This window comes from Parasteatoda tepidariorum, chromosome X1 (assembly GCF_043381705.1).
Source record: "Parasteatoda tepidariorum isolate YZ-2023 chromosome X1, CAS_Ptep_4.0, whole genome shotgun sequence".
Taxonomy (NCBI): Eukaryota; Metazoa; Arthropoda; class Arachnida; order Araneae; family Theridiidae; genus Parasteatoda; species Parasteatoda tepidariorum.
Window position 1 is genome coordinate 84,313,671 of NC_092214.1, and position 14,446 is coordinate 84,328,116.

At 26.3% G+C, this 14,446-nt stretch overlaps 1 protein-coding gene across 1 annotated transcript in view; it reads right to left on the reverse strand.

Moving 5' to 3' along the window:
• LOC107439084 (gamma-aminobutyric acid receptor subunit beta-like) overlaps positions 1-12,470 on the reverse strand; it is a 60,246-nt gene extending 47,776 nt beyond the window's left edge. The window contains exons 1-2 of the mRNA XM_016051560.3: positions 12,230-12,470; positions 12,033-12,136 (exon numbers count right to left, since the gene is read on the reverse strand). Of these exons, the coding sequence (XP_015907046.1) occupies positions 12,033-12,136; positions 12,230-12,285 (160 nt within the window). The 5' untranslated portion in view covers positions 12,286-12,470. The remainder of the gene's footprint in view (positions 1-12,032; positions 12,137-12,229) is intronic.
• Between the last annotated feature and the right edge of the window lie 1,976 nt (positions 12,471-14,446).

The following is a 14,446-nucleotide window of genomic DNA, read 5'->3' on the forward strand; positions in this document are numbered from 1 at the left end:
CAAAATTTTTCTGCCTTATTATCGGTTATTATATAATGTTTGTAAAACTTCTGTTATTTTACCTTAATTTTAATTAAAAAATATTTTAAAACCTGCTGATTACCTATAGTATAATTAAATTTCAATATAATGCATGGCAACTGTTGGTAGTTTTGAAGTTTATATATTTTTTTGGCAAACTTTAGTTTTTGACATTTTTGACGGGTTTTTGACGGTTTAAACCAGTATTATACCCTTGTCATGTCAAAAACCTCTTTTTGACGTCAAAAACCCAACCCTGAATAAAACCATTAAAACTCTTTCGTTTTCATAAAATGTCTTTAGTAGAGAATAGGTGTAGAAATTCTATTTCGGGACTTCAAGGCTGAAAACATACCATTGAATCATAATTACATTTATATTTCGAAGGAGGAGTTATTTTTTAGAATCTTGTCCCTCATTCACTTCCATAATAGGAAGCATTAAATGATTTTCCATAATGCGTAGAGTTACAAAGGTATGTACGACTGGAACCTAATTACATCATTCTCTGTAGTATTTAATGCGGGACCGATGGTTTTCGCATGTCTTTTGCTGAATAACGTGTTCCAATAACCATCTGCCGGAACCATCCGCAGTTTGTCCACTCCCCCTCCCTTGTGGAGTGGGGATGTGAACTGTTATAACCACCATCCTTACTTTAGTAAACCTTTTTATAACATATTATGGCTTTTGACTGCATTATTAAAGATGAATACAACAATGATAACAGGGATGTAGTCCTGTTATTATATATATATATAGATGGATAAATATTAAAAAACAACGCAATTTTAATGCTTAATACTTTAAAAAAAACGACAGCTCATCTATTTGAACCAGTGTTTTTTAAATATTTTTTTTTGCATTTAAAAAAAATAAAGCTAATTTAAATTTTCTAAGACATATGGTCATATAAATAATTACAGATTGGAGAGCTGCTGCCTATAAAGTTTACTCATGCTAAATATCTAGAATTGAGTTGAATTGTTTTAAAAGTATACTATGAAAAAGTACACCACGCTCATGAAAAAAATATTATCACCATTTCGTACTATGATGGCATATTCCTGTAACAAATAACTTAAAAAAATTGAAAATAAATTATTGCTGTAATGTCCTCACAAAACAAAGTTTTAATCTTAGTAATTAACAACATCTTTGGAAAACCAATATTTAACTAATGCTAGTGATCAATTTAAAATATTAAGTTATTAATCATTTAAAGCTTTTAGATGCTCATTACAGAAAATATAGAAAATAAGACATTTATTTTGGAAAGTAAAGTTGAAAATTATTTTGAATAGTAAATCTTTTCATTACTGTTTTTTTAAAAAAAACTTGCTTTCTCCCTAAAGGGCGTTTCCACAGTTAGTGTTACAGTCATTAAACATTAAATGCTAATAGAAAGCAGATTTTATTCTAAATTGCTCTTTCGTGATTTCATGCACTTTAATTAGCGAGATTAGAAATTTATGAATACACTTTAGAAATAGAGCGACCTTGAAGGAAATCTAAAAGCTTTTTAAAAGTTTATTTAGGTATTTCTTATATAAAAACTTTAAATATGTTATTTTTATTTGTTTAAAGCGCATTTTTTTTTAAATTAAATACTTTATTGGGGACATTTCTTACAGCTATACCAATATTTTTCAACATATATTTTGTTTGTCCGATTCTTTTTTACATTTTCATTTGATCATTAGAGAAAATTAGGAAAACTGAAAGAAAAAAATTTTTTTTGCTGTTGTTTAGAAACTATTGATTTTTAACTTAATGACTGGAAATTTTCTTAACTCTTAGTGTTAAAATTCTTCTTAAAGTGTCAGAATTTTTTTATTCATGGAGAACTAAACTCCATGGTCTACTTTGTTCTTTCCGATTTTCTTGACCTTTTGCACTGCGGTGCAGGAGCAAATATTCTGATTTGTGTCGTCACCGAATACATAACAAACAGTGTTTAATTTATCAAACATGATTTATGTTGATTTTATTTGCCCATTAGATGGAAAAAGGGATGAGTCAGCCCTTCCCGGTCCAAGGATAGAGCCTGTGGTAGATAAGAATGAAGTACCAACACTCAGCCACTGGGCACCTTTTTTATTGATAAAGTCGTCATTTTTTTAAAATTCAGTTTTTGTTAAATCTCTATATTTAAATTTTTTTAACCTGAAAATAATTTTATACTAAAAGCTTTATATTTTAATTAAAAACTAAAGTAAAAGTAGCTAAAATAACAATTAGATTTCTCCAGCCTTAATCAATTACTTTTTATCTATTTCTCTTTATAAAAGCAAAAAAACGGCGGTGGTTGTTGACTATGAAACAAATTAAGATAATTGATATTAAATATATTTGCTGACAATGATTTCTTGCAGGTAATTAAATGATGAGGAACAAAAAATGAAGTAGTCTACATTAAGGCTGTAAAACACATAAAATATTTCATTGGGGAAAAGTTCTTTTTTTGATTAAAAATATGCTGAAAAAACTATACTAGAACAATTTTAAATGAAAAATTAAAATCAAATATCTACATTAAAGCATTATAAGCAATCCTAACTATTTAAACACGTATCTGATTTGATTTTGAAGTTTTCAAATGCAAATTCTATCAGGTAAAGATCCAAAAGAACAGACGAAAGGGCAAGCTTGTATAACCTTTCAATAAATGAATTCAAAAACTGATATAATCATTTAACAACGTACTTATTAGACTTTTTTAAATAGTTAACAACTATTTTTCTTAAATAAATTTTCAACTAGAATTCTTGGATCTTTTAAATTTCAACTAGTAAAAATTTTTAGTATTAAACATATCTTTGAAAACCGTTAATCTTTCTTGAGCCTATTTAATCTCTGTATTAGGGCTTTTACAATTTATAAATGCATCTATAAATATTTTAACGAATTGAAGTATGGAAGGACATATATTTTCATTGACAAGTATAGTAATAATTTTGTACAGCTAGAAGGAGCACCGAAAATTTCCTCTCATCCTCATATAATGAGCAAATTGAAGAAAAATGAAATTATATGCTTTGCACTAAACCTTATTAAAAACCCTTCTTTTTTTATTCACTTCAATAAACGTTTTTGAACGTCTTTCATGTTTCTGATTTACCAAAAAGTTTCTAAATCTTTGGTCCATTTATTATTAAAATGTTATTTTTCCAGTATCGAATTTAAGAACTTCCTCTAAACGTATACGGGGGTTACAGGCACATTAAATTTTACATTTCTCAAACAAGTAAGGACGCAATAATGCGCCATTTAACAATCATATATTTTTTTTAATATAAATTCTCGTTTTAGTATGATTATAATTTAAAAAATTATTTTTTATCTTGAGACAATCGCTTAAAAATAATTAGTATTTATAATTGTTTAAAACATAAATTTCATCTGATAATTCTACAATAAAAAATCACTAATTTCAATTTTTTCTGGGCAGTTCATAGCAACAACAATATAAATACATTTCATACTAAAGCAATATTTCCTTACAACGAACAATTTTAAAAATCCTGAAATAAAAAAAGGGATGATAAAAAAATTTTAATTATGAAAAAAATTCGTAATCACTTAATCTTAACTTTTTCTTGATATTATAAATTATATGGACAAAAATAGTTAATAGAAAAAAAATACAGAAATGTTTTACTGTTTCCATTTACTATTAAAATGCTTTATTTCCAGCATCAAATTGAAAAACTTTCTCTAAAAGTATACAGAAGTTGCAATCATATTAAATTTTAAGTCTCTGAAACAATTAATAAGTAGAATACGTCATTTTCCAATCACATTATTTTGTATATAAATTATCGCTTGAAAGGAACTGTGATTTAAAGAAATTATTTTAAATTTTGAGTGATATTAAGAATTACTTTTCTTTACTACAGTTATCTGGTGAATTTCGAATTAAGGGGTCTCCAAACTTATGAGTCCGATTGTCACATCAATAAATTTAGGAAATCCAACGGTGATCAAAGAAATTCAGGAGGGATATAAAAATTCATTTTACCGAGGATTCTCAACTGTTAACTAACATGTATTTTGTTAGAATTATTTTTTTTTGTTATTGTCTGAAACAGACAAAAGAAATTTATACTAACATATAGTGAATAACTAACTATTATATGTTAGTATATAATATAGTATATACTAACATACAGTCCCTGGCCAAATTATTAGACGCACTAAAAGATTCTATATAAAATCTTCATTATCAGGTCATACTAAACACCTTTATTGTTTGAACGAGCCAGTTTGCACTTGTTAAAGATTTTTCGTTCGGTTTAACATTATGTTAAAAATAAATACAAATAGAAAGTACATAAAAAATCTTTGGAATAAATACCCATTACATGTATGTTTAAACAAAGAAGTAAGTATTGCATGTAAATTCGTGCAAAATATTAAAACACTGCAGTGCGTCAAATAATTTGGTTTAATTATTATAATATACAAATATAATGCCCGATATAATAATTATTCTATAATACATGGTCTAATTAATCCAAACATCGAATTTCTATTATATATCGTCTAATTTAACTAATTGATACACAAGTGTATATAGGTTTGAGTTGCACAATAATGCTCTATAGTATCACCTGATAATTAAGATGTTGCATAGAATATTATAGTGTGTCTAATAATTTGGTCAGGGGCAGTATAATATTACCCACTAAAAATTTGGTTACATTAAATAATAATTGCATTAAATAGTATACATAAAATGGAGGTTGATATTTTTGTTTACTTAACTAACTGAATTTTCATTAGCATCAATATCATATGAAATATATGCAGCTACAATTCTCTAAGTGTTCTCTAAATGCTTAGTTGCCAAACAGCTCTTTTTTTAGTGTTTTGTGACATCATTATTATTTACGCCTTAATGAGACACTTAACAAATTGTTTCGTCAATCTTATTTGTCAATCCGCATCAGTCTCAAATTTTGCACTAATAATTTTATTATCTCAAATAATCAACTTTTTTCATATTTTTCCATCAAAGTTAAAAAATAAAATGGGGATAATATTCGAACTATAGTTTCATTCAGTTTTTCTACATTTTTTCCGTAAAAGAACTTAAGATAACTATATTCCAAATTACCCTGCGTACATATTTGTGGAACAAACATTCTTGGCATAACTTTTCTAGCTTAAAAAAAATTACAGAAATTATGTTATTTCTCTCTAGTATTAACTTCAAAATTTCAATCTTGAACTCAAACTCAATTCAAATCTTGAAATTTCTAAGATATTTGCATGAATCTAGATAAAACTGTAAGTCTACATAAGTCTACATAAACAAAAATTATTGAAACTAATTTTGAAAAAAGGGTACGTCGGTTAATTTTTTAAGGATAGGTACATATTTTTAAGAAAGAGATAAAACAAATACAGAGAAAATGATAAAGGATTTGAATAAAATAATAAAATATAAATTTAAATGCATCACTTAATAACAGGTAATTACTTGTATATAGAGAGTCCATTAACTCTAAAAGAGAAAAAACCATTTTGACGTTTACCTAAACATGTCTCATAGTTATAACGCAAGTACTGACAGAAATTGAAGTATTTTAATATGTCCTTGTGTTTTTTAACTATCACTAACAAACTAGCAAAAATAATACTTTGTATAGCATATATGGGGCTTGAGTTTTTACATTTTTGAAGATGGATTAAGATAATCTTACTCCCAGGGCTCCATCGGCTTGACTATTCAAAAAGTTTAAACAAAAGAATAAAAATTCATAATTATATCAGGGATAGTGAAAGATTTAATGAAAACCTGCCATGAAATATAATACCAATATTATTAAGAAAGAATGAAAAAAACTAGACATATTAACTTGATTATTGCAAACCAATTTTACAATTATTAATTAATTTTAAACAAACTATTATTGCAAACTAAACAAAAACAATCTATAATTAGGCGAGAACCCATTGTTATCGCAACTAAGGACTGACTCCCTTCCATAAACTCTAGGTTGACATTGCAGATTAGTTAAGTTGCCTTAAAGATGCTTTTTACCTTTATTGAGATTTTAGAAGAAAAATCGTAAATAAATAGTTATGTCCTGCAATTGTTACGATGTAGTTTCTGAATAAAAAGCTTGATAAATGTCATATTTTTTTGAAAAACATTTCACGAAATTATACATTTTAATAATATCTGCCCTTTAATGGGCTAAAATGACTAGAATAGAGTTAAAAATAGTTAAAAAAGTACTTCTGAAATTTTGAAACAAAATATTTCTCTACCTAAAGGGAAATCAATATAAGATAATTTAGTTTGAGAGAATATAAATACATTTTGATTTTCCATTTCTAGTTTACCGTTCGTTTAACTAAACAAAAATTAATACTCAGATAAAGAAGATCATACAATTATTTTTGATCGGATGTTAATTTAACCATATTTTTGCAAATATTATCGTTTGGATTGAACTGATTTTGGCAGATAATTATTAGTAAATTTTAGTCTTTGAGTTGTTCTTATTTAACTAAATAAAAATATTAAATTAACTGTTAATTTTTTTTCCTATTTTTAAAAAGTGTTTCTGTAGATAATTTTATTTTGTTTCGTATATGTACTAATTTGAAATTTTTTTAGAAAACTTAAGCACTTGATTTTAATTAAAAAGTTTAAAAGGTTGAAGACACGGAGAGAGCTTTTTTTGATTGTTTAACTATGTATAGATAAACTATTGTCATTCATATTTCAATAAGAAAAAAATAATTTAAAAAAAATGCTAACTGTTTAAAATCCAGATTCATAAATAAAATATCTATCAGATTCATAAATTTTTTCTATCTGTCATAATTTCGACAATTCGCTACAACAAATCAGAGTCCCTCTTTGAATGAAAGAAAGTCACTCATTTTGACAGGATATATTGATTGTCGCTCTTCCATTTCCTAACACTCTCCCCCACTCTTAGTTACTTCAGCGAAAGATTCAACCTCAGTTTCTGTGCAACTTCATAAACCTCTCGTAACCCAAGCAAAAAGTTTTTCTTTTTTTTCTTCTTTTTATTGGAAATTTGATGACTACTCAACGTATTTAATTTATTTTCCTTCTTGTGTGTCGTAGTTCTCGGAACGCTAAATAACAATATTCCCTACCATTACAAATACAGTTTTTGAGTTTTTATTTATCTTATCTTAATGATTTTTAAGAGCTCAGTTGTTATTCAATTGGAAATATATTTTAATAAAAAACGTGTTGCAAAAATTTAACACGACTATAAAAGACTGACTTTTATTATGACTTTTTTCTCGTATCACGTCTCTTTTTCGATATATTTTCAATTATGCAAAAGTATCACTTTGTTTTGGGGAGTCAATCATAAATTATATTTTGTATGAAAACAATTTTGTGGTTTTAATCAGTGAGTGAATAGTCATTGTTTTAGGTTGTCAGGCAGGCAGGTAGGTAGGCATTTTATTTACGTCACACTAGAGCTGCACTATGAGTCAGTTATTGCTTTAATAGTAAATTACTATATCATTATTAAATTCTGTTCAGTGAATTATATGTAAATAAAATATTTTAATATTATTATACATTCATATGCCACATTTATGAGATTAATAATACAACGTTATGGTTATATATTTTGCTCATAAATTTAAAAAATGATTCTTGCATGTGTTTTATTCGTAAAAATTTCGATATAAATTCTAACAACAAAAAACATTTTTTTTTATAAATTTTGAAATACTTTCTCATATACTTTTGTTAATAAAAACTTCTAAGAATGTTTCGAAACCCACATTTGGGTTATATGGAGAAGAAAACCAAGAAAACGTCCCACGATTAGCCTGAAAGAAAGGGAAATTTAACCCATGATTCCATCTACAACTGAGAATATTTTACGTGAGCACTGTCGTCATTTCTAGCCGGGTGCGGAATTCGAATGCCATCGCCGGGATTTGAAGCCGGTTTACTTCATTAGAAGAAGAGCCACTTCTGCTCTTCTCTTACTTCATTAAAATCTTTTTATTATTTCCAAGAATTTTATTCTTATATAAGTTTCAGTCTTCCAGGAGTAATTAAGTCAATAAGTTGATTAATGCTATTTTGTTTACCCTTATTTTAGGAATAGTGCGAGTATAAATTTTAAATTTCATAATAACAGTTCACTGTAAGAAAGAGATATTGAGCAAAAATTTGTCAAATTAACTCTGAAATAAATATAGTCAAACTTGAAAACCAAATGTGTAAAAAATTAAAACTGCATTTAATTATTTTTGAGTAAAATGTATTGTCATATTGTCTTAAAATGTCAATATACTATAATTCTGTCGTCATATTATCTCCAAAAAGTTGAGCAAAGAAAAATGTATCATTGACTTCCGGCAGGATTTGAAACAAGGACCTCTGGGTTCTTACTAGGCTGCTCTAACCATAGTTATACAATGTGCCAAAAAAACGGACCACCCTGAATCTGAATTACTTTTGATCTAATGATCGGATCTTAACCATCTAAAACTCAATTTTAATGGCTAAAAGGGATGACTTCAAATATGCTAATTAATAAATGCAAATGATATTTTAAGCTATGAAATCAGACAGAAAAACGTACTTTCTCTTAATAAACATATTCATTCTCTTCTCATTCTAGATAAACATTCTCTTAATAAACAATCTAGAAAATAGAATTCGAATAATTTGGACAGGAGAGCTGACCAAAGTTTGGATGTAAATTTCACTTTTTGCGCATTTAGCTATATTTCGAGAACTTTTTAAGCGAATTGAAAACTTTTCCTCTCGAATATAAAATTCGTTTATCCAAAGATAAACTCCATTAAAAAATAAGTTTTAGCAACTGTTAAATACTTTTTATTATTTTGTTTAATAATGATGGAAAAATTTTTGAATTGAAAGGTATACAATTTTTTGCATCATTTTTTTTAAAGAATATAATTGCAAAATACAAAATGGGCGAAAAATTGGTAGAACATTTACTGAGAAATTAAATTTCAAGAAGTCAGATATGTAAAATTCGATTTCTCAGGAACAATTCGACCAATTCTGTACACCGTACACTTTTGTGTCAAGAGCGCTGTACATTTCAGCAGAGGGTGAGTTGGGAAGTTTTATATAGTAGCCGTTGCAGTGACACATCGTGACATATTTTCAAATTGAAACCCTTTGTACCTTTGAAATTGGAAATTAGTAAGTCATAATGAGTAATTGCAGTGACCACCATGTAAAGCTTCCTAACTCACCCCGGAATGGAATGTGCAACTATGGTGGTTCGAGCATCCTACCGGAGGAACTTTCTTCAAATTCTTCTGTAAAGCTTTTCTCTTATACATTTCAAATTTCATAACATTTTGAGACTATGCCTTTCGCTCAAATGTGTGTATATAACGCTTTAATTTTGAATAAATATAGTTTTAAAATTGTACTACATTTGTTTCGGAGCTATTTTGACAAATTTTGATTTTAAAGTAATGAATATTTCAGAGAAATATTGGATCAAAAATCTTTACATTTAATGTGTGTTTTAGTAAGTTGACTTAATTATAAGGAATTAATTATATCACTTTAGTTTACTTAAATATAAGGAATTAAACATATCGTTAATTATAAGGAATTTATCATAATAAGGACTTAATTATAAGCTTCATTTAATCATAAGGAAATTTCATCAAAATCTTTAAACGTTTTATAGTTTTAATCAACAAATATTTACTTTTATTTTTGCAGCACTTTCATGGTTAATTTGCTCCATTGGTTTTTCCGATTGGCTATTGTTCTGCACATGAAAATTCATTTTTGTTTGCAGTACGTGGTAACAAAGGGCAACAAATGTATTCCACAAAGCTATTGATGTGAATATTGTCAACATTTTTCCTACTGATCAGCTCATGACAATCAATGGAGGATACGATAATTTTTCAATAAAATTGAAGGCACTTTAATCGTTAAATAAGCATCTAAAACTGTTTAATGTAGATTGAATATTCAAGACACACAAAATATTAAGAAAAAACTAATTTTTACAATTTTCTTTTATTTATGAATGCCATTTGTTATCTTTTACCAATCCACATGAGTAAAATATATAAATCATACTGCTGTCCTTAGTTACTCAAGATTAAGTAAACATTTTCTTTTGTTTTAGCATGCAAGTTTTAGAAAACATTTATCCACGTAAACATAAAGATCAAATTTTACAACAACCAATTATTCTCTAACACAAACGCTTTTTAACTGCAAGATGCCTCAAAAAAGTAGCTTAGAAATCCCAAATGGAAAATATTTAGACCAGAAAACATTTTAGAAAATTTTTACATAAAGTTTTTCTTAAAGAAATTGAAATATCATAAATCAATCGCTCAGAAAAAGTATTTATAGCATTTAAAAAACTGTGAAAACTTTTTGTATTGCTCATTTAAGAGTCAAGTCTATTTGGATTACTGAATTGTTGTTATTATGCTAACGAAAGTAAATATTTAAAATTTTTGAACGAGTATATAAAAATGGGTTTGAAGTAAAAATAGCTTAGTAAGTGCAACAGTTTACCTTCTGCTTAGTTTGACAGCTATTTATTCTTTAAAACAACTGTTCCATTTTTGTTTTGACTGAAAACATTAAAAAAAAACTGACGATTTATTTTGCTGCTTAAGAATATTGAATACCTGCTGTTAACATCGGAATTAGTTACAGTCGCAGCTTTGAAGATTACAATAAATTACTATAATTGCATGCTTGTGCTTTAAATTTCAAAGCACATTTAACTGTTTTTATTTTATTATAAATCTAAACATAAGGATAAACATAAATATTTCTTTCGGAATTCTCCAGAAGCAAAAAATAAATAAATAAAATAATAATAAAAATGATAATTCTGAATATAAAAATTAAAATATAAGAAGCAGTTTGTATAATGTCAGCATAATGTATTTACAATGCTACGCAGTTATACAGAAATGAAACGGTTTAAAGAAATTAGCTTGGAAATATCTAACGAAATGCTGAACACTAATTTAATTTTTTATAGAAGATAACTATTTAATTTAATTTTTTGAGTAGAGCTGCTATTTTGCTGAAGAAAATCATTATTATATAGTGAGTGTTTGAAAAAAACAAGAATGTATTAGTTTGCATACAATAATATGCAGCAGCAAGTTGAATATTATATAAGATCCAAATAAACTCTAAGCCTCTTCAAAAGCGAAAGTTAAATAAACCCGAGATCTTTAATTTCAGGTCCCAATTTATATATTCCTTATCAAAAGTAAATGTTTAAAATATTTTATAGTTTTATTTTATTTCACACCAAAAAAGTTTCGGATGAAAGTGATTGAAAACTAAAATTTCTAATTGCAGGAAATATGCTTCTAATTAATAAAAAAACATAATATGTCACATGTTTTCCTAATAAATGTTTTCTTAATAAATGTTTTCTTAATAAATTTTTCCTGAAAATAATGTTTTCTTAATGTTTAAATAAATTTAATAAGCAAAAATACTGAAATCAAGTGTAAAAAAGAAAGGCATATTCAAATCATGTTCATTAATTCTTTCATGTTCTAATCAAAATAAAATCTAATATATCACATGCTTTCTAGTATAACGAGTTTCATCTAATAATATTGCTTACGCAATTTTGAATCCATTTTTTTCGCAGAAATATTTAAATGAATTTAATACTGAAAATAAGTGTAAAAAAAGAAAGACGTATTCTTTAATTTTAAAGCATTATTTCATTTTTCATAATTATAAAAAGTCATAACTTTTAACATTATAATAATCTCGTTTTAAAGTGAGAATAATATTATCAGATCAATTCGTATCAGAAGCTTCTACTTAGTAATAAAAGATAGACATATAATTATTATTTACTTGTATTACTTGTACCACTCAGATTTATACTTAAACCATAATAACATTCAAAGTTAAGTTTTTAAAACCTTTGAATTAAGCAGTAATATATAAAGTTTACTTTCATTTTTTTTTTAAATAAATTTAAACATACCTCCGAAATTAGGTCTAAGTCGTATATCGTAGCCTTCCAGTATTGTTTTGAGTATATCTGTGACATTATCCAATTGTGCAGGACTCTCCACCTGCCGACAACAACTGTCCAAGAAATGGCGACATAAAAAATAGTATAAATGAGTATTTTTTATATATTAGAAGGGTTAAATATAAATTCAAAGTTAATTTCCTTACCCATAATTCAAAACACTAAGTATTGAGAAGAGCTTAAGTATTAGGTATCGATACATTGCAGTTTACACGTGTTGGAGCTACAAGCAGCATCCTTATGAAGCGGAATTTTCTCTCACTTGCCGCCGATTACCGTAGCGAGTGAGTTGATTCCATCATATTGCGCTTGCGCTTTACTCATAGGATGGAGGGGGCTCTGATGAGTAGGAGATTGCTCTTCATCTTCCGACAATCCCTTGAGAAATGGGAGTGGAAGATGCTGTTGAGAGGTCACCCCTAGTGAAATAAAACAATATGAAAATCAAATATGTTCCATATGGATTTATCATAATTGTAGAAGAAATATTTTTTTTGAAACTTTTAAAATAAACAGTTTGAAGGCGCACAAAGAGATACGGAAAGTCGCTTACTGCGCTTTCTGTGTTTGAACTTGACTTTAAAAGTCTAAACGCAATCAACATTCAAAAGTGATTTTTGACTTTTTATAAGATCTGCTTTTTAAATGAAGAATAACGATAAAAATTCAAATTCTTATTAATGAGAAAAGTTTTTATTCAAGCATCATAGCCGATTTTAAATTTTCGTATAATTTTATGACATATATTTTTTTCTCTCTATAAAATATCATATTATTTTATTATTATTTAAATATTTAAATTTATTTAATATATACATTTATTTACTTCACAGTCACGTTATAAATATTTTATATTTTTTATTTAAAAACATTCTAGGTTTCTTAAAAAAATATGTTAATTTTTTCGAAAGTTTCCAAAGTTATGTACATACTTTCTGGTTTAAAAAAAGAGATTTTAGATCTTTTTAAAAATATGAAAATTTTTTAAAACCTTCTATTTCAATAAGAATTTATAATTTATTTTTTCGTGTATCAAAAATAAGAGTTAGTCTTGATTTAGTTATTTGACTAACATTTGAATAAATTAAATTAGTATTAACCTCTTAAATGCTCACAATTAAATATTTCCCTTTCCACCATTCTATGTATATTTAAATGCTTTTGAAATAAAAAATCTTCCAAAAAAAGTGAAAATTATTAGAAATTTAATGTATTCCTTATTAAAGTTTAAAAAAAATTTAAATTTTCCCATTAATTCATACTCTTATTCAGAGAAATAAACTTTAACACATTTTTTCAAAAAAGTAGACTTAATGTAAGTTATAACTCAAAAAACTGCTTGACTAGGAAAAACATTTTTTCTTATATCAAGTGTTTAGTTTCAAAATGAATACTTTCAATTCTTCATTAATTTTAATTTGATTTCTGTCATTTTCAAATCTAATGTCTTTTTACGTGATTTTGTTCTAAACTAAATTCCTATTTTCAGTAACATTTTACCAAACTATATTTATTATATAATTCTATTATTTCCTATCCATAATATAATAACTGATTATTTTCCATTTGCTTAAAGTTTTCGTAAAGGGATACAGTCCAACTCTCAAATATTCAGGTATGATCAATTTTACTCAAAATCATAAAATAAAGTTAATTTCCTACAATTTAAAATGTTTGAAATGCGTTAGAGTTTTAAATAAATATTTATCACAAATCAAAATATTTACCTCATTCCTTATTATTTGCATGAACATATTTCTGTCAATCCTCTGAAATGTTTGAGAATGACTATTGTTGGTGCTGAAATTAAATTCATTTCTCATGTTCAAATCAACTTCAAAATTACAAACTAATATTTAAAAATTAGAATAATATTTCAGTAATTTATGAATTAATTACTCATATTCTTCTTGACTGAGTCCAATAACATCATTGATTTAGCTAAAACTTTCACTTAAATATGAATAATATAATATAATCACAGGTATAAATAAATAATGCCATATAAAGAACACGTTTTCTATTTTGTTGGAAAAAACTTTAAGGGAGACATTTTGTATGCAAATTAATTGTAAATAAAATTAATTTTTAAAAAAAGTAAAAAATAAGTTTGGAATGAAAACATTGAAACAATTTGTTTCAAAGGAGAAAAAGATAATTAGTTTTTAAAGTAAACCTTTTTATTACCTAGTTATAACTGAAAGCTTAACTAATAAAAGAGAATTTATAAGGAAAAAACAAAAGATGCGTATGGTTTGAAAACGTTGAAACTATACATTTCAACAAAAATTGTATTTTCGCGTAAAAATTTCAAATCTCTCATTTGAAACGATATGTTTAAGTTCATGAAATGGTACATGTAA